The sequence below is a fragment of the Plecotus auritus genome (genome assembly GCF_963455305.1).
Source record: "Plecotus auritus genome assembly, chromosome: 3".
Taxonomy (NCBI): domain Eukaryota; kingdom Metazoa; phylum Chordata; class Mammalia; order Chiroptera; family Vespertilionidae; genus Plecotus; species Plecotus auritus.
This window is the reverse complement of record NC_137772.1, coordinates 223,718,179-223,741,057: the sequence shown is the minus strand read 5'-3', so window position 1 is coordinate 223,741,057 and position 22,879 is coordinate 223,718,179. Positions and strand designations below refer to the sequence as shown.

Here is a 22,879-nt window from a genome sequence, read left to right as displayed (position 1 = left end):
ACAAAGCTACAGTAATGAAGACAGTGTGGTGTTAGGGTAAGGATGGAAATATAGATGAGCCCTGGCCAGGGGGCTCGGTTGTCTGAGTGTCATCCCGATCTGCCAAGGTTTCGGGTTTTATCCCGGTCAGGGCACATACAGGAATCAGCCAATGAGTGCACGGATAGGTGGAACAACAAATCGATGTTTCTCTCCCTTCCTCTAAAAAGTCATTTTTAAAATGTAAAAAAGTATATAGGTAGATCAATGGAATAGACTGGAGAGTCCAGAAATAATGCCTCATCTATCTGGTCATTTAATTTTCAACAAGAGTGCCAAGACAGTTCAGTGCGGGAAAGAATCATCTTTTCAATAAATGGTTCAGCCCCGGCTGGTGTGATTCAGTTGGATGAGTGTCACATCGAAAAGTTGCTGGTTTGATTCCCAGTTGAGGCACATACCCAGGTTGTGGGTTCAATCCCTGGTTGGGGCGCATGTGGAAGGCAACAGAATGATGTTTCTCATATCGAAATTTCTCTCCCTTCTCCAAAATAAATTTTTTAAAAATTTAAAAAGTTCATATTCCTTAAAATAAAATGAAATAAAATATTTTAAAGACAATTGGGTATCCACAAAAATTCTTAATCAAAATTAAAAATTGTGCTTTTAAATATATATATATATATAAAATTAGGTATTTTATTGATTTCAGAGATGAAGGGAGAGAGAACAACATCATTGATGAGAGAGAGATCACACCCAGGTTGAACGACCCGTCCACGCCCTCATTTACTCCCACGTGTACTGACTTTATTCTGCGCTAGGAAGGAAGGAAGTGGCCAAAGAAAGGGTGGGAACCCCACGCTGCGCCATTGTCATGGAAACACGCAGCTCCCAGCTCCCAACTACAACTCCCAGCAACCCGCGCGGTTTCCGGCCGGCAAGATGGTGGCGCGCCGGAGGAAGCGTGCGGCGCGGAACGCTGAAGAGGGGATTCCGAGCCCCCCGGGCTACTCAGGTGAGGGGCTGCGGGACAGGTGGGGGCTGCGGGACAGGTGGGGGCTGCGCTACAGGTGTGGGGCCTCGGGTAGGTGAGGGTCCGCGGGACAGGTGAGGGGCCTCGGGACGGGTGGGTGGCCGCGGGACGGGTGGGGCTCCGCGGGACGGGTGGGGGGCCTCGGGACGGGTGGGGGGCCGCGGGACGGGTGGGGGCCCGCGGGGTGGGCGGGGGGGCCGCGGGGCAGGTGCGGGGCCGGGTACAGGCAGGCTTCGCCCAGGCGCGGCACGGGGTCGGCGGTGCCCCCGCAGGTTGTGAGGCCCACGTGGCTCCTTGCACAGACTCTCCTGGGACGAGCCCGCTTTGGCCAGCGCCTCCCTTGGTGAACCCGCCTCTGTCCACACTCCCCCTCGGGGCGTGTCCCACACCTTCCCCCTCGGGGAGCACGTCTACTCCTCGTCGCCTCTGCAGTTCCTAGTCGCCCCTTCACCTCTCACCTAGGCGGGTCTGTGCCCCAAAGCCTCCCTTTTGGCAGCCACCAGTCTGTTCTCTGCGTCTATAAGTCTGTTTTTCACTTTGTTTTTAAGATATTTTAGTTGATTTTTAGAGAGAGGGGAAGGGAAAGAGAGAAACATTGATGTGCTGTTTCTTGCACACTCCCTACCGGGCATCAGCCTGCAGCCCGCAACCCCCGCATGTGCCCTTCACCGGGAGTGGGACCCGCAACCTCCCGGTGTACGGGAGGAAGCCCAACCAACTGAGCCAAACCGGCCGGGGCTAAAGGCCGACTTAAATCAGATTTTGTTTCACACTCTTACCTCTAGTCGTCTCCCCCCCCTGCCCCCCCCCCCCCAATCTCTCCAGTGGCTAAAGTTAGGCCTAAAGTAAAACCCAAACTTGCTACCATTGACCCTCGTGGCCCTGCGTGATCTGCTGGCGCAGACTCTATTTTAGCTCTAGCTTTCTGTGCCGCGAGGCAGCAAGCTCTTTACACCTCGGGGAGTTTGCACTTGCTGTGGCCCCTTCTCAGAGTTCCTCCAACAGCTGTGCCCTGACTGTCATTCCCTTCCTCAGAGAAGCCTTCAGGATACTGACCCAAGGCCTCTGCCACCATCACCCTGTGCTGCCTCCCCGTTTCTTTCCTGTTGGATGCAGCCTCGGCTTATGCTTGTTCACTGCCTCCCCCACCGCCAGGGGAGCTGCTGCATGGAGGGTTGCAGCTGGGCCCCCTGTGCTCTGAAGAAGGTGGTGGGAGGAACAGAGAACAGTCCCTAATTTTGAGAGAACTAAAACGTGTGGGAATATGAGCGATTATCCAGAGAACCCTCCAAATACAGAGGTAGGGCCATAGGAGAAATTGTGAAGGCGCAGAGCAGGTGGGTCTCACCTGGCAGGTAGGACTCCTCGCAGGAAGTGAAGTGAAAACTTGAAGAACAGGTGGAGAGGAGAGGGTTGCTCTTTCCGGTAAAGGGTACAGGTATGTGAGGCCCTGGCTTATTGGAGGATCAGAGGGAAGGCCAGAGTGGCCTGCAGGCTGGGGGCGGGGTGGGGGGGGGTGTAGGGCGTGAGAAAAGCCACTGAGGTGGGCCTCCAGCCATGGGCGGGTTCGGTGTTTACCTCATGAGCAGCAGCAGCAGCAACAACAAATTTCCTCTTGCTTCACTCCCCACCTGTAATCATTGTCTCCTCCATTAGCTTGGGCGGGGGGGGGGGGGGGTTGTCGGTGGGGGGGGGGTGTCGTGGGCAGATTCTTGGCTCATCTACTATCATAGACTGAAGAGCACCCTGCACAGGTCTCGCCTAGAGGAAGGGCTCAGTGAAGGGTGGGTGGGTGGGTGGGTGGACAGACAGATGGGACTAGAAAGGGGCAGCCTGACCCTGACTTTCCTGCCATCCTTTCCTGCCCCATTTTCCTTCCAGCCATTCCGATCAAGTTCTCTGAAAAGCAGAAGGCTTCCCATTACCTGTACATGAGAGAGCACCGAGTTCGGGAAGGCACCAAGTCTTCCTGGCCTCCGAAGAGGACCCTCTTTGTCCTCAATGTGCCCCCTTACTGCACCGAGGTGAGCTGGTACCTGGGAGGCAGCTGCGGGCTGGGGGGGGGGGGCTCTAGGCAGAGCTGTGCTTCCACTGCCCCCACCACGGCCTTAGTGGTGAGACGGAGACAGCTCACTGAAGCCCAAGGGCAGGAATCCAGAGGGCAGCCTCTCTCCGGACAGGATTGCTTTTTAAAGATCTGTTTTCATTGACGTCAGAGAGGAAGGGAGAGGAAGAGAGGGATAGAAACATCAGTGATGAGAGAGAATCATTGATTGGCTGCCTGCTGCACTCCCCACATGGGGAGTCTGCAACCTGGGCATGTGCCCTCACTGGGAAATGAACTATGACCTTCTAGTTTATGGGTCGATGCTCAACCACCGAGCCACACCAGCTGGGCTAAAGGGGTGTGTTTAAAAATATTAATTCTGAGGAGCCCAAAGTTTTTTTTTTGTTTGTTTGTTTTTAAATATATTTTATTGATTTTTTACAGAGAGGAAGGGAGAGGGATAGAGAGTCAGAAACATCAATGAGAGAGAAACATCCATCAGCTGCCTCCTGCACACCTCCTACTAGGGATGTGCCCGCAACCAAGTTACGTGCCCTTGACCGGAATCGAACCTGGGACCCTTCAGTCCTCAGGCTGACGCTCTATCCACTGAGCCAAACCGGTTTTGGCACCCAAAGTTTTTTATTACCTAGAATTAATTCAGCTGCATGCTGTTTCCCCTGGTTATAAAAACAGTACATGTCCATAGGAAAACTGTAAGAAAAGAAAATTACTTCTAAATCTCTCCAGACATGTCTATTTTTTCTCCACAGAGTTGGTAAACTTAGTATTATATAACTTTGCAGAAGAGAAACTAATTTTGTTTTTTCAAAAAAGAAATTAGTTTGTAAACGATTACAGTTTTAAAAATATATACTTTTTTACTGATTTCTCAGATGAAGGGAGAGGGAGAGATAGAAACATCAGTGATGGGAGAGAATCATCTGTTGGCTGCCTCATGCACACCTCACACTGGGGATCGAGCCCACAACCCCAGCATGTGCCCTGGGAATAGAACCATGACCTCGTCTTTCATAGGTCAGTGCTCAATCACTGAGCCATGCTGGCCAGGCTAAATGATTATAATTAAAGAGAGAAAAAACCATGAAAAGGAGAGGAAGAAGCAGTATCACCCCACCCAGGGATCCCTCGTCCCCGTCCCCCCCCCCTCCCGCAACCCAGGCTAACCATCATCCTGATTCCAAACAGCACAGGTTTCACTCTGTTTTTAAAAGGCGAATTCAGGTAGTAAAACTTACTTGGTTGGCTCATAAAATCAGAATACTAGGAATTACACCAAAAATGCCCCACCTATTCTTGCAATAATTTTTTTTACACTTAAAACATTTATTCATAGATTTTAGAGAGAGGGAAAGGGAGTTGATTCTTTTTTAAAAAAAATATATTGATTTTTTTATAGAGGAAGGGAGAGGTATAGAGAGTTAGAAACATCGATGAGAGAGAAATATCGATCAGCTGCCTCCTGCACACCCCTTACTGGGGATGTGCCTGCAACCAAGGTACATGCCCTTGACCGGAATCGAACCTGGGACCTTTCAGTCCGCAGGCCGATGTTCTATCCACTGAGCCAAACCAGTTAGGGCGGGAGTTGATTCTTCATGTGCCCCGACCTTCATCGAACCTGCAACCTTGGCAGATTAGGACGATGCTCTAACCAACTGAGCTACTTGGCCAGGGTTCCTAGTAATTTTAAAAAGAAATTTAGAACCTAATTCCTCTTTCAGTCTCATTACCCAGAGAAATTGATAGGAAAGACTGATCTTTCAGCAAGAGGTACTTTCCAAGTGAGGAATCCCTTCACTCTGGTGAGAAAGCCAATGTGTTCCGGGCATATGGTCCTGCAGGGTCCTGTCCCAAAGCCAGAACGCTTACACCTCAATTCTGTCTCCCCCACCTCCGGAGGCCCTGGCCAGTGGAGGCGTGGCTTCTTACCCTCTTCACCCCCCCCCCCCCAGGTTTAACGAGTACATTGACAAGGTTTTGTCTCAGGCCCTGGGAGGAGAAGGATTTTAACCTCTGTGCTGAGGCTGTGGCTTGCCCAGGCCCTCCCTGCGTGTTCCTGGCTGGGGCACCGATGTGGGATCCCGGAACTCCAGGGGGGAGGGAGGCCCCTGGAAGGGCCGGCAGCCCTCACACTGTGCTCCCTCCGCCTCGCAGGAGTGCCTGGCCCGCCTCCTCTCCCCCTGTGGCCCCGTCCAGTCAGTGGAATTGCAGGGGAAGCCCGAGCTCACCGAGAGCCCCAAGGAGCCAAAGTCGAAGTTTTTTCACCCCAAGCCTCTTCCGGTGAGCCTCCATTCCTGGGGTCTGCAGCATGGGGGCAACCGGGTTAGGGCAGGGTCCCCCTGAGGGGACGGTGAAGCTGGGTGGCCGTGGGACTTTCTAGGCCAGACATGTGGTCCAGGAGGGCTGGCAGGTAAACCGCTCCACTCCTTACCCCAGACTTGCCACTTCCTTTGGCTTCCTGCTGCCTCTTTCCAGGGTCCTGAAAGCTCAGGGTCCATCTCTGCGCCCGGCCTGAGGGCCTCCCTGAGCCCCACTGTCATTGCCCTGTGGCCTGGGGCCACGCCCCCTGCTGCAGTGGAATTAGAACTATATGTGCCCTGTGTGTCCATCCATTCCTGGCCCGGGGTCAGCACGGTGTTCCCCGTCCCTCCCAAAACGGAAAATGGCCTGGTGGGATCGGGCACAGTGGGTAACTAGGGCACAGAGGGTAACTGGGGGCACAGTGGGTTACTGGGGGCACAGTGGGTTATTGTGAGCTAAGGTGGTTAACCGAGGGCTTAGGTGGGTAACTAGGGGCACAGTGGGTAAGTAGGGGCTCAGGTGGATAACTAGGGGCACAGTGGGTAACTGGGGACAGTGGTGGTAACTAGGGGCTCAGGCAGGTAACTAGGGCACAACGGGTAACTAGGGGCTCAGACGGGTAACTAGGGAAACAGGTGGGTAACTAGGGGCACAGGTGGGTAAGTAGGGGCTCAGATGGGTAACTAGGGGCACAGGTGGGTAACTAGGGGCTCAGGAGGGTAACTGGGGGCACAGTGGGTAACTAGGGGCTCAGGAGGGTAACTGGCACACAGCCATCCCGCCTGTGGAGTAGGACAACCTCCTGGTTATCTTCATGTTCAGGGACAGCCCTGCACCTCTCCGCTGGTCCAGTGACAAGTCCGGCTGAGGGCAGGGGCATGCCACGTGCCGGGCGTGAGTGGCTGGGAGAACGGGAAGGACCCAGCGCTGTGACATCTCCCTCCCTCCAGGGCTTCCAGGTGGCCTACGTGGTGTTCCAGAAGGCGAATGGGGTGTCGGCTGCCTTAGCCCTGAAGGGCCCTTTGCTGGTCTCAACAGAGAGTCACCCCGTGAAGAGCGGCATTCACAGTCAGTGCTGCCGGGGGATGGGGGGGTACCTACTTCCCGGGCCCTGGGTGGGTGGGTGGGGGTCCTTGTGAGGCTGCATCCTGTGTTCACTTGCCCTGAGATCAGCGTGTGGGAGGTCTGAGCCTGGCAGGGGGCGGGCACAGAGGGGGCCCAGCTTACGACCACCAGAACCTTCCTTACTGAAGAACCCTGGCCAGTCTCCGTCCCTGTGGCCCGGGTGCGAGGAGCCAACTGGCCCGGTGGGTCCTGGGGTGGCCGGCAGGGCGCCTGAGGAGGTTGTGTGCCTCGCTCCCTCCCTCAGAGTGGATCAGTGACTACACAGACTCCGTGCTGGACCCGGAGGCCCTGCGAGTGGAAGTGGACACATTCATGGAGGCGTACGACAGGAAGGTGGCCGAGGTAGGGCTTCCCAGGCGCCGCACATCACTGTCGCTGTAAGGAAGGCGGTGCCATGGGTGCGGGGTGGCTCCTGAGGGGTGGGGGAGGCCGCGGACCTGGTCACCATGTAGAGTCTAGACGCCCCTTTCCGTCACCTGAGCTGCTGGCGTCTAGTCGCTAGGTCTGTAGAGGGGGCAGTCCGAGGCTGGAGGAGGCAGCAGCATTGGCATGTCTGCCCCCCGCCACCCCCCGCTTAGGCACCCACACTGCTGGGGGCGGAGTGGGCAGCAGGTGCCCTTGGGTGCCCAGCTTCTTCCCAACCGGCACCCGAGGCTGCAGGCGGGTCCCCGGTGCCATCACAGGGTCATGTCCTTTCAGGAGGAAGCTAAGGCCAAGGAGGAAGAAGGGGTCCCAGACGATGAGGGCTGGGTGAAGGTGACGCGCCGTGGCCGGCGGCCTGTGCTGCCCCGGACGGAGGCAGCCAGCCTGCGGGTGCTGGAGAGGGAGAAGCAGAAGCGCGCCCGCAAGGAGCTGCTCAACTTCTATGCCTGGCAGCACCGCGAGACCAAGATGGAGCGTAAGGGAGCGCCCCCAGCCCCTCGGCCAGCCCAGCCCATCGGCCATCCCCACTAGCCTTGAGCCCCAGCTGCCTGGGCAAGGCCTGTGGCCAAAGGCTTCCCAACAGGCTTTGGGTTGGGGATCCCAGAGGCGGGTCTCGGGTGCGGCTGTGGTGCAGAGGCTGCTGTGGAGAGTGTGTGTGTGGCCAGGTGGGCTCATGGGGGCAATGGGGTGCAGCTTCCGCGGGCACGTTGTCTGATCGCGGCGGTTCCCCCTCCCCCTCTCGCCCCAGATCTAGCGCAGCTGCGTAAGAAGTTCGAGGAGGACAAGCAGAGGATTGAGCTGATGCGGGCCCAACGCAAATTCCGTCCCTACTGAGCCGCACGGACAGGGTGGTGGGGGTGGCCAGCGAGAGCACGAAGGCCTGCAGGCTTCCCGACTGCCCAGGCCCGGAAGCTGCCACATCAAACAGCACCAAGAGTCAGCCCACAGGCGGCGGGCAGAGGACAGTGCCGCCCTCAGTCCTTGTCTGCAGCAGCCCCGAGGCGGAGCTGGTGAGCCTGCCCAGCATGAGGAATGGGCTCTCAGGAGCCACCGGCCCAGGAAGTGGTTCCTTCTGCTCCTGTCTCCTCCCAGACTGTCTGGATCTTCCACCAAAAGCTAAGTGTCCGCCATGTTCTCCCCGTTCCCCTCAGTGGCCAAGCCCCGCACCCGTGAAAGCCTCAAAGGCAGTGAGAGAGGAAAGGACAATTTATTCATCCAGGCGGGCACAGGAAAGGCTGCAAGAGCTGCTGGCGGCAGGCCGGGCGGCCTATCCGGCCCTTCCTGCGCTCCCAGCTCACTGCCGGGTTCTAGCCACAACACAGACAACCCGAATGCAGACACGGTCTCCCCTGTGAACTCACAAATGTTGGAGACAAATCTCACCCCCCCTCTGCTCTGCCAGCTCATGCTGCCCAAGATCAATGAGGCCCGGCCCCATCGCTGGGCGTCCGGTGGTGAGTGGTGAGCACCAGGTCTGAGTGGCCCAGGCCCAGGGCTACAGCCGGGCTGGGATCCTGTTCCCGCTCTGTAAGAAGGAGCCAGTGATACCGGCCACGTGATCCGGTTGGTTCATGTGGATGTAGTGGTTGCCTGGAACTTCCACATACTGGAACCGCTGGGGAAGGGAGGGGACAGGTGGTGAGGGGTGGCCCAGGTGGTGGCTCCAAGGGCCCGTCTGGTGGGGCTTTCCTGGGGTCTGGGGCCCCCCTGTGGTGGTTGGAAGTGTGCCTGGGTGACTCAGGCCTGGCTCTAAGTCCAGGAGAAAGGCCTCCTGGGAGGGAAGTGTGCAAGCCCTGGGGGCCTGGGCCTGCTGAGCTGTGAGCTTGGGGAAGTAGGCTGGGCGGGGCAAGTGGCGGTGCTGCTGGCTCTCAGGCCCGCCTGGGAGAAGAACCAGCAGCTTTTCACTCTGCTCCTGCCTGGGAGGGAGCCGCCGATGGCCACCCAGCCACTCAGGCTTCTCGTTTCCGGGGCAGGTGTGCATGGGGAACGACGACCGTTTCCTGCCAGGTGCTCCCAGGGACAGTCCCAGCACAAGTCCCAGCCCTCCAGCTTGGGGGCCCACCCCCACCTGCAGCCAGCACCCAATGAGGGGACTGGTCATCTGTTCCCATTTGGACCCTAGGAAACTGGGATGGCCGCTGCCTGAGTCGGGCTTGGCCCGGTGGGGGTGAGGACGATAGAATCCGGAGAGACTGCCAATAACAGTCTGTTCTGTGCCGACCTGCATGTGACCACAGCTGGGAAGATGGCGTGCCCTAGCTGGCTTATCTCAGTGGTTAGAGCAGGGGTGGGCAAACTTTTTGACTCGAGGGCCACAATTGGTTCTTAAACTGGACCGGAGGGCCGGAACAAAAGCATGGATGGAGTGTTTGTGTGAACTTATATAAATTCAAAGTAAAGGAGCGGAGGGGAGAGCAAGAGATCCCTCCGCTCTTTCGGCTCCGCGGGCCGGATAGAACAGCCGAACGGGCCGTATCCGGCCCGCAGGCCGTAGTTTGCCCACGGCTGGGTTAGGGAGTCGGCCTGTGGACTGAAGGGTTCCAGGTTCAATTCCAGTCAAGGGCACACATCAGGGTTGCAGGCTCAATCCCCAGTAGGGGGTGTGCAGGAGGCAGCCAGTCAGTGGTTCTCATCATTGATGCTTCCATCCCTCTCCCTTCCTCTCTGATATCTAAAGAAGAGGTAGCACCCTAGCTGGTTTGGCTCAGTGGATAGAGCATTGGCCTGCGATTTGAAAGGTCCCAGGTTCAGTTCCGGTCAAGGGCACATGCCTAGGCTGTGGGCTTGATCCCCAGTGGGGGACTTGCAGGGGGCAGCTGATCCATGATTCTCTCTCATCATGATGTTTCTATCTCTCCCTCTTCCTTCCTCTCTGAAATCAATAAAAATATATTTAATAAAAAAGAAGTGGTAGCATGGCTGAGCACAGAAGGCATAATGCCCCCTCACACCCCAGCCACCCTGAGCCCCACACCTACCTCTCCTAGGGTGGATTTCAGCGTGTCAATTATGAAAAGCAGGGGCCCCATGACAGTGTCATACTCTCCCCTCACGTCAAAATATCCTTCGGTTGCTCTGGAAAGCAAGAAACCAGGGTTCATCTCAGGTCCGCTTCCAGCAGTGCCCTGCACCCTGGCCGGGGCTACCCTCCCCCTGTGCACAGCTGGGTCCCATTGAGTTCAAGTTTAAGTCAAGATTCAGGCACCCACCCACACTTGAAGTCCCAGTTTGCCCGTGGTCACAGCCAGTGAATGGCTTGAGTCCGTACTTTTTCTTTTTTTTTAAGGTTTTCTTAATTGACTTTTAGAGAGAGAAACATCAGTTAGCTGCCTCCTGCATGCTCCCTACTGGGGATCCGTCCTGGGCATGTGCCCTGACGGGGAATCAAACTGGCGAACATTGGTACGTGGGATGATCCTCAACCACTGAACTACACTGGCCGGGCTTTCTTTAAAAAAAACCAAAAGCTTTACTGAGATAATTTCACCCATTTTAAGTGCATAATCCCATGGTTTTAAATATGTTCAGATGTGCATCCACCAGTAGTCAATTTTAGAGCATTTTCATCACCTCAAAAACAACCCCAAACCTGTGTCCTCCCACACACCACTGCAGGTCCAGCCCACCTTCTGCCCCTTTTTCCGTCCCTGGCTTACGGGGGAAGGGAGTCCCGTGGTGTGGACTCCGCGCTGCCTTCCACGGAGCCCAGTGCTTTCAGGGACCCTCTGCTCTGGTCGTGTCAGTGCGTCCTTCCTTTTTAGGGCAGAAACAGCCCGCGGTGGGTCGACATGTGGGCTGCCCCACCTTGTGGTTATGGGAATCTGCACCATCCTGCACCAATGTGGGCCTCGCTGGGGCTGCCCCTGGACTGGGGCTGCCAGCCAGAGGGCCCTGTGGTAACTGCTTGAGAGACGCCAGACTGTTGGCCACCGTGGCCCCACCACTGGACAGCCCATCGCTCTGAGGGCCGGGGCTCCGGCCATCCTGCTGGCCACACTGCGCTCAGGGGAGTAGCCACCCTGGCGGGTGTGCAGGGTGTGGATGTGCGTGTCTGAGTGCCTGCTTCCTAGGCCCTGTGCTCGGCACCAGAGACAGAGGTGTCCCTGGGTCACAGATCCTGCCGTGGGCGTGTACGGTGCAGGACTGCAGTGTGTGTGGGGGGGAGTGGCATGTCGGCCACATTAAAGGATGTTCGCCCTGTAGGACCCTGAGGTGCAGGCCTGGGGGAGACAGGCAGACAGGAGCTGCAGCAGAGGCCTGGGAACGGGAGGGGCCCCGGTGGCTACAGGGCTGGGGTGCCCTCCAGAGTCCCTATTGGAAGCTGTGCTGCCCAAGCCCGGCGATGCCTTTGCCTTCCTGCCTCGCACCAGCTGCCGAGGGCCTCCCCAGCCTGTGGCCGTGGGGGCTGGGACCGCACGCCTGGGAGACCTGCAGGTTCCCCTGCTCACGGCGCAGCTGCTGGCTCAGACTTACTTGACGAGCAGGACGTGGGCCTGCAACTTCTTGATGGCGTGTACACACAGCTCCTTGCTCATGAAATCAAAGGAGTGCTCGGGCTAAAGAGACAGGAACCACAGTGAGTCATTTCTAATCCTCACCCGAGGCTATGTTTTCTGCTTTGAGATATATTTTTATTGATTTCGCTGCCTCCCTCATGCCCCCGACTGGGGACTGTCTGAGCCAGCACCCAGGCATGTGCCCTGACAGGGAATCAAACTGTGACCTTCTGGTTCGATTCCTGGCCGGGCTCAACCATTGAGCCACACCAGCGGGCATTAAAAATACATATTTTTTTAATTGCTCTAGCTAGTTTAGCTCAGTGGACAGAGTGTCGGCCTGGGGACTGAAGGGTCTCGGGTGTGATTCTGGTCAAGGGCACAATCCCGGGTTGCTGGCTTGATCCCTAGTATGAGGCGTGCAGGAGGCAGCGGATCAATGATTCTCTCTCATCATTGATGTTTCTCTCTCTCTCTCCCTCTGCCTTCCTCTCTGAAATCAATGAAAAGATCTATTTTTAAAAATATATTTTATTTATTTGAGAGAGAAACACCAATGGGTTGCCTCCCATACGCACCCCATCCAGGGATCAATTCTACTTCCTGGGTATATGCCCTGACCAGGAACCTAACTACTGACCCTTCAGTGCCTGGGACGATGCTCCGACCCACTGGCCAGGCACCGGGCACTGCTGAGGGTGTGAGACCTGTCTCCTGAGGGCCCTGGGGAGCCTAGTGGGGCACCTCACCCACCTACCCCAGGACGGAGCCCAGGGCCCAATCACACGCCCTTCCCAACAGGCCTCACTGCACACGAATGAGGCTCTTCCCCCTAAATCTCTCTGGGCTCGCGGCTGCCCATCCAGGCGATGTTTCCCAGACTCTTACAGCCAGGTATGGCCGTGCGACTGAAGGCAGAGCGGTCTGGGCTGCTTCTGGGCCTAGATTTTAGGTCTCAGGTGTGGCACCTTCCCACCCCCTCTCCTGGGCCCAGGCTGCCCTGCAGTGCTGCCCTGCCAGCCTGGCCCTGGCTCTGCCAGCACAGCCCGCCTGCCTGCTCGGACAGTTGCCGTGAGAAGTTTGCTGGAGACACAGTGCAGAATGAGTGCCCCTCGGTGCCCAGTCCCTGCTGGCCTCCCACACAGCCCTGACCACCGTCTCTGACCACTGCGATGTCTAGGCCTGTGCTGCCCCAGTCACCCCCCGCCGCCGGGGACTGTGGTGCTGGAAGGGGAGCTGGTCCAAACTGGATGCGCTGCTGTGTGACTCGCACACTGGACTTGAAAGACTAATAGGAAAGGAGTCAGCTACCTTAATGTTTCCTGTTGACTACGTGCTGAGGTGACAACACCTTGGGTACCCTGAGTTAAAAATATTCACCGGGATTTCACCGGTTCCTCTCTGCTCCTTTCACATGGCTACTGGGGAGGTGCAATGAAGGAGGCTCACATCATACTTCCGTCGGGCTGGTGCTCTAGTCGGAGCCCTCTGAGGGCACCGGGTCTCCTGTGTCCGAGCTCAGCGCGCAGCCTGACAGAGGGGGTCAGGGTGTACTCGGTGGGTTCATTCACGAAGGCTCCCAGAAAGACCCGCTAAGTCACTGTGTTCATGGCGGTGAAGACACGATTCCTATGAACACACGCTGGCCACAGCCCCCAAACTCACTGCCCTGCTCTGCCCGGACCCCTCCCGGCCATTTCCAACTCTCTCACTAAGATAGCCTCGGGTGCTCTCCACAACAGGCTCCCGTGTCCCTCCCGGATGCATGGGGTAGCCATGCAGTGGGCCTTCTCCAGCCATAAAGGAAGCGTTCTGTCACACGGCACACCACGGTGAACCTGGAGGACGTATCTCAGTGACATAAGCCAGACACGAAGGCCACACCCGCATGACTCCACTGACAGAACGTGGTCACCAGGTGCTGGGGTGCGGGAGTGCGTGGTTCCTGGGGAAGGAGTTAATATGGGGAGATGTGGCATGTTGGTGTGGTGATGGTTGCCTGGCAACATGAGTTTATGCCTCTGAGTGGTGTCCTTACAAATGGCTGCCAGTGATAAATACCGTGCTGTGTGTATCTCACCACCAGAGAGGCCGACGGAGCGGGAAGGGAGAGGAAGGCTGGGCACTCACCACGGCGATCCTCCGGTCACTGCTCAGCACCAGGCCTGGGAGGGAAGCAGACGGTGCCGGTCAGGGCAGGGGCCACGCCTCCGCTGCCCTGGGAGCTTGGCCCTCTCGCCAGGGCTCACTTCTTCAGCCTGGACTGGCAGGGACCATCCCCGACCTCCCCTGGGGATTCAGATGGGGCAGAGCTCCTCCGCCACCACCGGGCCACGGGCCACGGGGCCACCCCGGCCACCTCAGAGGGTAGCGCAGAAGGACGGACGTAGGAACAACTCCATCCTGGCCTCAGAGTCTCCGAGAACCTTAAGTGACCCTGTGGGTCTTCAAACACCATGAAGTTCCCCACAGTGAAGGATCACATCGCCACTCGTCCAAGAGAAATGGAACAAAAAGGAAGGTTGGAGGGTGGAAAGGATGGCGAGTGATCCCGGCTTCAGGCCGAGCCCGGGTTCTCGGCCGCAACCCCGATGGTGGACAGCTCGGCCTCACCAGGGAGGGCGGGTGCCACATAAGCCGCCTGGCCATGTCCCCTAGAGCAATGGCCGCAGGGAGAGCCGGGTAGGGTGGCTCAGCTGGTGAGAGGTTGTCTGGTTTCGCCAAGGTTGTGGGTTTGATCCCCGCTCAGGGCGCATACAAGGCTCAACCAATGAATGCATTAAGCGGAACAACAAATCAATGTTTGTCTCCTTTCCTCTCTCTCTCAAATTAATTTTTAAAAAACTAAAACATCAATCGACCCATCAATGCATCCGTCCATCAATAGCCACCACCTTATAGAACTTCCTTTGGTGGTTTGGAAAAGAAAAACAAAACTGTGTGAACTCTCAATGACAAAAGTGCGAGGAGCATCTTTGGTGCTGATACGTGGTCTCTGAGCCCAGTTCCTGACACAGCCCCGGATTCCTTGGAGTTTCCTGAGTGACGGGATGGGAGGGGTCCCCTGAAAGACGAAGCTGTGCTCCGGGGAGTGGGGAGAGCTGGGATCCAGTTAATCAGTCAGGCCTGTGTGATGAAACCTCCATACAGTCCCTTGGAGCACAGCACCTGACCTGAGAGGCAGGCCTGAGAGCCCCAGGCCTTCCCCCCGCAGCTGCCATGTGACTGGGCCTTTGCTGTGTCCTTTACAGTGAACCAGGGGTGAGCAAACATTCTCCTGAGCTCTGAGCCATTCGAGGAAATGATTGAACCCGGGGGTGTGGGAACGCCAGTCCTAACCAGTTGGTCAGAGTACAGGCGACAGCCTGGTGTGGGCATCTGAAATGGGAAGGAAGGCCCTGGGCCCTCCCTCTCTGGCCTCAGTTTTCTCATCTGCAAGCGAAGGGGCCTCAGCCCTGAGGTCCCTGTTGTAGCCCCGGGCTGGGACAGGAGGCAGCATGGCTGCTGGGAGAGCAGAGGACCAGGGGGCCGAGGAGTGTCGCCACCCCAGCCAGCAGGCCCCGGCAGAGGCTTTCTGACTACTAAGGAGGCCCAAGGTCAAAGGTAAGAGAATAAACCTCAGAAAACCTTTCAACCCGCTCCCTCCCTCTTCCTCTGCGGGGCCTGCCTAGGCCAAGGTCGCAGACTCCGGCCAGCAGTGCCACTCACATGGCGGCGGGCCGTGCCAGCAGCTGCTGGTCGTGGGAAACGCAGAATGTTGCCAGGTCTCCCCTTTTTCAACAGGAACTGGAAATTCCATTTTTACACAAAACCTTTCTGTTTTATAGATGAACAACCTGTTCAAAATCCCCTCCAGGCCCAATTTTGGGGTTTAACCTACACAAGTGAAACCAATCCTGCCCGCAACCCCGGGGCCACGCAGCCTGTGGGGCGGGCACTGCGGTCAATAGGGAACCAGAGCTGGGTCCTCCCCTTCAGGCCAATACCTCCAGCTGTTCCCAGAGGCCTAGGGCCTAGGCCAGTGGTCGGCAAACTCATTAGTCAACAGAGCCAAATACCAGCAGTTCAACGATTGAAATTCCTTTTCAGAGCCGAAAGCCGACTTCTGCGCATGGGCCACGAAGTTTCAATCGCACTGTACGTGCGTGCCCGCCCGTGGTATTTTGTGGAAGAGCCACACTCAAGGGGCCAAAGACCGCATGTGGCTAGTGAGCCGCAGTTTGCCAACCACTGGCCTAGGCCTTCCCAGACAGGACGCAAATAAGAAGGTAGCCAGGGACCCACCCTCCCTTCTGCTCACAGCCCCCTGGTTCTCCCACAGGCCTTTGGGGCACCTCTCCTCGGGCCACCTCCCTCCTGGATGTCCTGTGACCTCGCCCTCACCTGCACCACTTTGCTCTGCTCAGAAGTCACCTTCTCCATGAGGCCAACCCAGCCCCTTCTGCCTGAAGGTCACACTGTAAGCTCCGCCCACCCCTGCACCTCCCCTAGGTCACCATGCTCCCATCCCGCTAGCGCTGGCCTCACCGAGGGAGAGTGCGCACAGCCCAGGGCCACCAGAAAGCTAGGACAGAGGCGTCCACAGAGTCTGTCACAGCCCTGCCAGCACTTGACTGGGGATTCTGGCCTCCAGACTGAGAGGTAAGCCGCCCCGTCTGGAATTGGTAACGGCAGCCCTAGGCAGCGAACACAGAGTTCAGAGGTCAGGTCCATGATGGAGGCGTCCCAGTCCCCTGCCCTGCTCCACGACGGATGGGGGCTGTCAGGGTCTCGGGGACTGGCTGGGGTGGAGGGGTGTAGCTCCCCCTATGTCACCACCCCGTGTCCGTGGCATCTGGGAACCCGCTCGGTCTTCTTTTAGGTTAACCCGGGACCCAAAGGGCCATGACCCCTGCAGAGGGGCTGGTCCCAACACCCTGATCCAGCAACTGCCACTCCGCCCTCCTCCTCTCCCACCCCCAGTCAGCGGTCAGCGTCTGTGCTCATCACCGCACGTGACCCTGCCTGGCCTAATCGGCTCGGTGCGTCCCGATTAGCCCACTTCTGCTCCAGGGGCCCCTCCGGGCCTTGCACCTGTGTGGGCACATCGGGAGCCTGGCCCAGCCCTGTGCCCTCCACTCCCTCTTTCCATGAGGATCTGCAGGGAGGGCCAGGCAGAGGCTCAAATGACAACTGATCATCCCCCCAACAGGTCAGACTGGCAGCCGAGGGAAAACAGTGCCAGGTCCTGTCCAGTCCATTTGGCCTCTGGTTTCTGGGAAACAATACAAGAGAACAGGCCTCTGGCTTCTCTGGAGCAACTGAAAATTGTGGCCAGACTGGGCCGGAGTTCCTCCCATAAGAACAATGGGCTGGGCCAGGTCCACAGCCCCCACCACGCCCATCGGCACTCTCCCAGCAGCCGATTAACCCAGCAACTTGGCCAGTGTCCACGGCTTTGGGTTCTTGACCCCTCGGTACTTGATTAGCTGCCGTCACACTCAGCTGGCACGGGCACCGGCACAGCGTTTGGTCCCGAGATGCCTGCCCATGCCGCCCCCAGGAGCGGCCTCCGGGGTGAGCAGCGCTGTCTGCGGGCACAAGTCACTGGGCCTTCCCCAGCCTCAGTTTCTCCTGCTCCTGGGCTGGGACAGGAGGCAGCATGGCTGCTGGGAGAGCAGAGGACCAGGGGGCCGAGGAGTGTCACCACCCCAGCCACCCACTGAGACCATCCCCGACCTCCCCTGGGACCCTCCCCGACCTCCGTCAGGCGGAGCAGAGGGCAGTGGAGGATGAATGGAGACACTACTCCGAAAGCACACAGGACCGCCTGGTCCAGGACCAGCTTAGTCACTATGGCTCCTCACCAAGAGCCGAGCCCGTGAGCGGCCTTGGGCGGTGAGCGCCTTACCTGTGGGCACCTGGGTGGCTCCCCGCTGCAGCAGCAGCTTCCCGCACTCCTCGCCCACAGGTCTATTCTTCAGGAACCTGGGGAGACGGAGGGTGCTGGATGCCTTGGGTCAGGAGGGGCTGATGGGAAGGAGAGGGCAGGGGAAGGGAGGCCCCCCGCAAGGACGCAGGCGGGTGGAGGGCATGTTCACATCCGTGGGGTGGGGTGTTCCCCCTCCTCAGACACCAAATAGTCAAGGAGCCCTGAGGCGTCAGCACTTTCCCCTCCGTCCACACCCAGGGCTGCTGCGTCCTGTGCGCAGGGCACACAGGCATTTGGCTGAGTGTGAGCGCAGCGGGCTGGAGAGCCGGTGCGTCCCAGAGCTTCCTCACCCACCGCTCCTGCTCTGTCCCCGCCCTTGGTGGGTGACCTGGCATTGTGCAGATCCCAGGCCACACACAGGGTTTCCAAAACTAATAACAAAGGACACTGTCCCTTTCCCTCCCCACCCCAAGCAATGTAGCAGCATAGCTCCGTTCTGTGTGTGTGTGTGTGTGTGTGTGTGTGTGTGTGTGAGAGAGAGAGAGAGAGAGACAGAGAGAGGGAGGGAGAGAGAGAGAGGGAGGGAGAGAGGTGGGACTCCTCTTGTCTACCCAGGCTCAGACAGGTGCTGGAGGCACAGATGTGACAGCCAGCTGTGCGGGTGCAGGGGTCAGGACAGGCTGCCAGAGGAAGTGCCATCTGGCTGAGGCCCAGAGGAGGAGGGCAGTGAGCCAGGTGCAGGGACAGGTCTGGGAGGGCCGCAGGGGGAGCAAAGGTGCTGAAGGAGAGAGTGCGGAAGGGGAGAGCGGGGGCGTGGCTGCACAGGGGAGAGTGAGAGGCAGATGCAGTTGCAATGGTGCCAGGGAGCCTGAGGCCCAGGTGGGCACAGAGAGAAGCAGGCTTGGTGTGGACTTGCCACCGAAGCTCCTTCCTCCGGCCCCGTGACTGGCTCCCTCCATGTCCTCCCACCGTCTCCCCCAACCCGTCTCGCCCATGGTGTCCATGGCGCCCACCTCTGCAGCATCTCCTCAGGGCTGAGCGCATGCGAGGGCTCCTTGGCGGCCTGCTCCAGCAGCAGCGTGTGCTCTAGCAGCTTCCGCTTGTAGGTCAGCAGGTTCTCCAGTTCCTACATATTCATGGATCTCTGGGCAGCGCCCCCATGTAGACCAAGGGCCCACCCCTCCCCCAGCCCAGGCTCTGCCCTCAGCAGCCCCTGGGGATGCCTTCTGACCCAGTGCGGGTTTCCGCAGGATCGGGCACTGTGTTTGTCTACGCAGCGGGTGAAGCAGATCAAACAGCGAGAGTGGCGGCCACCCATCTCGTGGGACCCTCACGATAACCACGGACGAGGCAGCGAGCCTTCACCGAGCACTTGCTATGCCGGGATTGGGCGTGTGGCGATAGCAAAGACACCATGGTTCCTGCCTTACGGAGTTTGGGGTCACTTAAGGGACAAGAAAACTGAAGCTGACGAAGGAGTTGTGCCACAGCCGAAGAGCCGAGCCCTCGGAGCAGGGCAACGTCAGAGCTGCAGGGCGCCCCCCAGGGCTCCGAGTCCCCTGACCATGAATGCCCTCCACCTCTCCTGTATGGACTGATGCTCCAACCGACCGAGTCACACTGGCCAGGGCCCAACCCGTCATTTTGAACAGGTGAGAAAACAGGCCCAGAGAGGGGGAGTGAGTGCCCGGGTCACACAGCAGGCATAGGGCAGGGCAGGGCTCAATGCAGGGACAGCACTGGCTGCTGTCACTGGTGACGGTGGGGGAGGGGTCAGCACTTTCCCCTCTGTCCACACCCAGGGCTGCTGCGTCCTGTGCGCAGGGCACACAGGCATTTGGCTGAGTGTGAGCGCAGCGGGCTGGCCAGCCGGTGCGTCCCAGAGCTTCCTCACCCACCGCTCCTGCTCTGTCCCCGCCCTTGGTGGGTGACCTGGCATTGTGCAGATCCCAGGCCACACACAGGGTTTCCAAAACTGATAACAAAGGACACTGTGTCCCTTTCCCTCCCCACGCCAAGCAATGTAGCAGCATAGCTCCATTCTGTGTGTGTGTGTGTGTGTGTGTGTGTGAGAGAGAGAGAGAGAGAGAGAGAGAGGGAGGCGGATTCCTCTTGTCTACCCTCTGCCACTCCCCCCCCCCCCCCCTGCTACCCACAAAAGGAGAGAGTGCCCAGGGTCCTACCTGGGACCTGGGTCCCCCCGTGACAGCCCCATTCTTACATTAGAGTCCAGTAAAAAAGGGGTTGCGTCCAGCAAGATAAGTTTATCCACCATCTCGGGGAACATACAGGCAAACTACGATGCGGCACAAAAAGGGAAGAATGAAGAGGAGAGGACCTGGAAGGGAGAGGGACTCATACTTTCCCCTGCTGTTTCCTCAAACATCTCTCAGGCTGGGGCAAGGCTGCTGACCGAGGCCGGAACAAGACCTTCTATCCCTCAGGGCACCTTCCTCTCCCCTGCCCACCCCGTCCGCACCCAGCACCAGCTCCAAACCCCGAGGGTGGCTGCGTCCTGGGTTCCTGTTTGCCACAGTGATTACTGCTGGGATCTGCACAGCCAGCTGGCACAGCTAACAAAACGCTGATCCAACCCCGGTGACCCCAAGGGCCGTTCCTGTGCCAGGTAACTTCTTCTTCCGCTCCTGCTCTCCCACCCCACTTGCAGGAGCACCCACGGTGGCCGAGGTCATCACTGCAAAGCCTTCCACTCACCATTCCGCCCACAGTGCCACCTAGGAGACAGACAGCACTGGGCTGATGCTGGCAGCAATCCCAACCCGCAGCCCTTCCTCCAGCTCCTCCCACCAGTGACGCGGCTCCCTGTTTGCTGTCAATCTTGGGGCTCCCTCCCTGGGGCCAGATGGCCCCCTCATCAGACCTGACCACTCAGGGGGCCCGATTTCCCTCATCAAATTTGGAGACAACTGCCCAGCCGGTATGGCTCACTGGTTGGATGTTGACCTATGAACCAGGAGGTCACGGTTCGATTCCCACTCAGGGCACATGCCTGGGTTGTGGGCTCGATCCCCAGTTGGGGGGCGTGCAGGAGGCGGCCAATCAATGATTCTCTGTCAGCATTGACATTTCTCTCTCTCTCTCCCTCTTCCTCTCTGAAATCCATAAGAATATACATTTTAAAATTAAGAGACAACTACCTAAGGGGCCATCTGTGCTTCCAGGGAGTTACCTGAGTCCAAAGGCCACAGTGTCCAAAGGTCAATGTCGAATGAACCCTTCATTTCCCTTGAAGTTCCCAGAAGTGCAGGGGAAAGGGCCCTGAGTACCAACTCCTCCCGCTCCCTCCAGCCCACCGCAGGAGCCCTGCCCCGTCCCGGCCCAGTGCACTCACCAAAACTGTGGCCCAGGATGGAAAAGCGATCCCATTTCAAGGCTGAAAGCACAGAGCCAGGTGTGGGGGGCCAGCTTCCCCACCTCTGTCCCAGCCCCTGGGGCGCCCCCCTCAGGAGACCAGGCTAAGGGTCCGGGCTGCACTGCAGGGAGGGACCCCGCAGGAGGAAGTGAGCCCTCCTGCAGGCCTCCTCCAGCTTCCCTGTCACCCATGGATTCCAGGCAGAGCTGGGGCCTGATGCAGGTCACCCCCAGGCCAGCCGTGCTTCCTGACTACCACACTCACTCCCACACTGAGAGGGGGTGCCCCCGCTCCCCAACACACACTCTGCCCCTTACTCACCTGCCGAGACTCTCCGGATCTCACCCACGAAGTTTTGATAGTGATAGGGAAGACCTGGGCTGTAATGGGATGAGAGCCCGTGACCCCCGAAATCCATGGCCACGTAGTAAAAGTCTGAGATGGCGGTAAGAGGGAGGAGAGGTGTCTGACTCTGCCTCTCCCCTGCTCACTCCCCACAGCGCAGCCCCTCGCCCTGGCCTTCCTCCCGCCCAGCCCACCTCTTGGGAGGAGAGGGATGAGTCTGTCGAAGGAGTTGGCATTGTCCAGCCAGCCATGCAGGCAGAGAACCGGGGAGCCTTTCTGGGAGCCCCAGGCTTTGGCGGCGATGTGGCCCCAGGGCACAGCCATCTTCAGCTGGGAGAACAGACCTGAAGGAGCCAGGAGCTCAGTCCGGGAGCCCCACTGCTGAGCCCTTGGTCTGGGCCTGGCCCCTCACCCCCATGTGTGCAGGGCATCAGCGATACCCAGGATTCCTGTGCTGCCCCCCACCGTCGCCCCCCCGCCGGCGGTTACAGGGAGAGACCCTAAGGTGGGCCCTGGAGGTGGGCGTGGGGATCCCCAGAGGCAGGGAAGATAAACTGGGTCACTAAATGAGGAAAACCTTGGAAGGGCTTCACCACTGAACTTTCTAGAATAGTCTGGGGGCTGGCTAGCTCTGGGCTCTGCCACTTGCTGCCTGTGCAACCTTGGGCAAAGTTCTGAAAACCCAGCCTCGGTTTCCTTTTCTGGAAACCGGAGTAAACAGTGATAATAATAATAATAATAGGCAACATTTACTGAGTCTTTACTGAGATCACGTAAGATGAAGTGGCCCACCTCCCACATCTTCACAGTAAGTTATACATTCATCCGTTCAGCCACACAGATATTAAGGTTGGTTCTTAATATTAAGCACCCTCCCTCCGCAGACCGGGAAACTGAGGCATGGGGGGTGCAGTACAAGCCCCAGGTCAGGGAGGGAGAGCTGGAGCCAGGGTTCACGCAGGACCCCGCCCTCACCCCGCCCGACGCTGCCGCCTGCGGTCGGGGCTGCCTGCTCCACCGCCCGGAGCGGCCCCTTTACGCTGCTGCCCTTCCCACGGGGTTGGGGGTCCTGCACGCCCCTAAACTGCCGTGAGCTTAACTTGTCTAACTGGGACTCCCCAGTCCTCCCACCAACCACCGCTGCCGGCCCGGCTCGGAGATGCGACGCGAGGGAGGACGGCGTGGCCGGCGAACCCTCCCCCTCCTGCCCTCCGCGGTCCCTCTGAGTGGGTGGGCGGGTGGCAGCGCGCGAGTGGCCTCTCATCCCGCTCGGGTGTAAGGGTCCCTGGACAGGGTGTCTTCACCCATAGTCGCGTCCCTTGATCGCGCAGGGGCCGTCGCTTCACGCGTTGAGGTCGCTCCCAAGAGCAGGGACGCCTGTTCAAGCCCTTCCCGGGCCCAGGCAACGCCTCCCGGTAGGCCCCGCCCCGGTCCACGGCCCCGCCCTTGCCCACCTCCTGGTCCCGCCCCGCCCCGGCTATGGGCCAGGCAGGACCTGCGTCCGGGCTCGAGGACCCTTCTGGCGCCCTGTGCCAGCTCTCCGGCCTGTCCCATGCAGCGCCCGCCCCCGGGGCGCCGCATGCGGTAGGAAACTGGGCTCGTCGCGGGGAGGCTGTGAGCCGGGCGGCGGGAGAGCCCGGGATTGGTGGCCCAACGGCCTCCAAAATTCCAGGCTCTGTCCAGGCCTCGTTGCAGGAGTGGGGAGGCTCTGCTTGGCAGGTGGATGATGGGACCCGGGTCCCTGGGCTGTGCCCAAGGCCTCCGACCCCGCGGGGGAGCTGGAGCGGCAGCTGGGAAAGCAGCCGCAGGGATCTGGGCA

General features: G+C 58.7%; 2 protein-coding genes across 2 annotated transcripts; one reads left to right on the top strand and one right to left on the bottom strand.

Moving 5' to 3' along the window:
- Positions 1-908: 908 nt before the first annotated feature.
- On the top strand, positions 909-9,850 carry LOC308245173 (ribosomal RNA-processing protein 7 homolog A). Its single transcript, XM_080662041.1, has 7 exons — positions 909-997; positions 2,897-3,039; positions 5,241-5,366; positions 6,338-6,455; positions 6,757-6,854; positions 7,212-7,410; positions 7,684-9,850. Exons 1-7 carry the CDS (start codon positions 925-927, stop codon positions 7,767-7,769), a joined length of 843 nt encoding a protein of 280 aa, XP_080518167.1. The 5' UTR covers positions 909-924; the 3' UTR covers positions 7,770-9,850.
- Positions 8,123-22,476, bottom strand: LOC308245172 (serine hydrolase-like protein 2). Its single transcript, XM_080662040.1, has 11 exons — positions 22,365-22,476; positions 21,255-21,404; positions 21,037-21,150; positions 20,695-20,736; positions 20,058-20,077; positions 18,356-18,468; positions 17,322-17,398; positions 13,562-13,596; positions 11,409-11,491; positions 9,914-10,010; positions 8,123-8,550 (listed from the first exon to the last, which is right to left on the bottom strand). The coding sequence occupies exons 1-11, from the start codon at positions 22,366-22,368 to the stop codon at positions 8,431-8,433; spliced, it is 855 nt and encodes a 284-aa protein (XP_080518166.1). The 5' UTR covers positions 22,369-22,476; the 3' UTR covers positions 8,123-8,430.
- Between the last annotated feature and the right edge of the window lie 403 nt (positions 22,477-22,879).

Bases quoted from the DNA above. Each gene is read 5' to 3' on its own strand.
- LOC308245173 (XM_080662041.1), top strand. From the start codon at position 925: ATGGTGGCGCGCCGGAGGAAGCGTGCGGCGCGGAACGCTGAAGAGGGG. The intron at 998-2,896 runs GTGAGGGGCTGC...TTTTCCTTCCAG, and splicing joins GAGCCCCCCGGGCTACTCAG to CCATTCCGATCAAGTTCTCT. The intron at 7,411-7,683 runs GTAAGGGAGCGC...CTCTCGCCCCAG, and splicing joins CCGCGAGACCAAGATGGAGC to ATCTAGCGCAGCTGCGTAAG.
- LOC308245172 (XM_080662040.1), bottom strand. The intron at 17,399-18,355 runs GTGGGCGCCATG...CCGTCTCCCCAG, and splicing joins CCTGAGGAGATGCTGCAGAG to GTTCCTGAAGAATAGACCTG. The intron at 8,551-9,913 runs GTAGGTGTGGGG...TCCCTTCCCCAG, and splicing joins TGAAATCCACCCTAGGAGAG to CGGTTCCAGTATGTGGAAGT.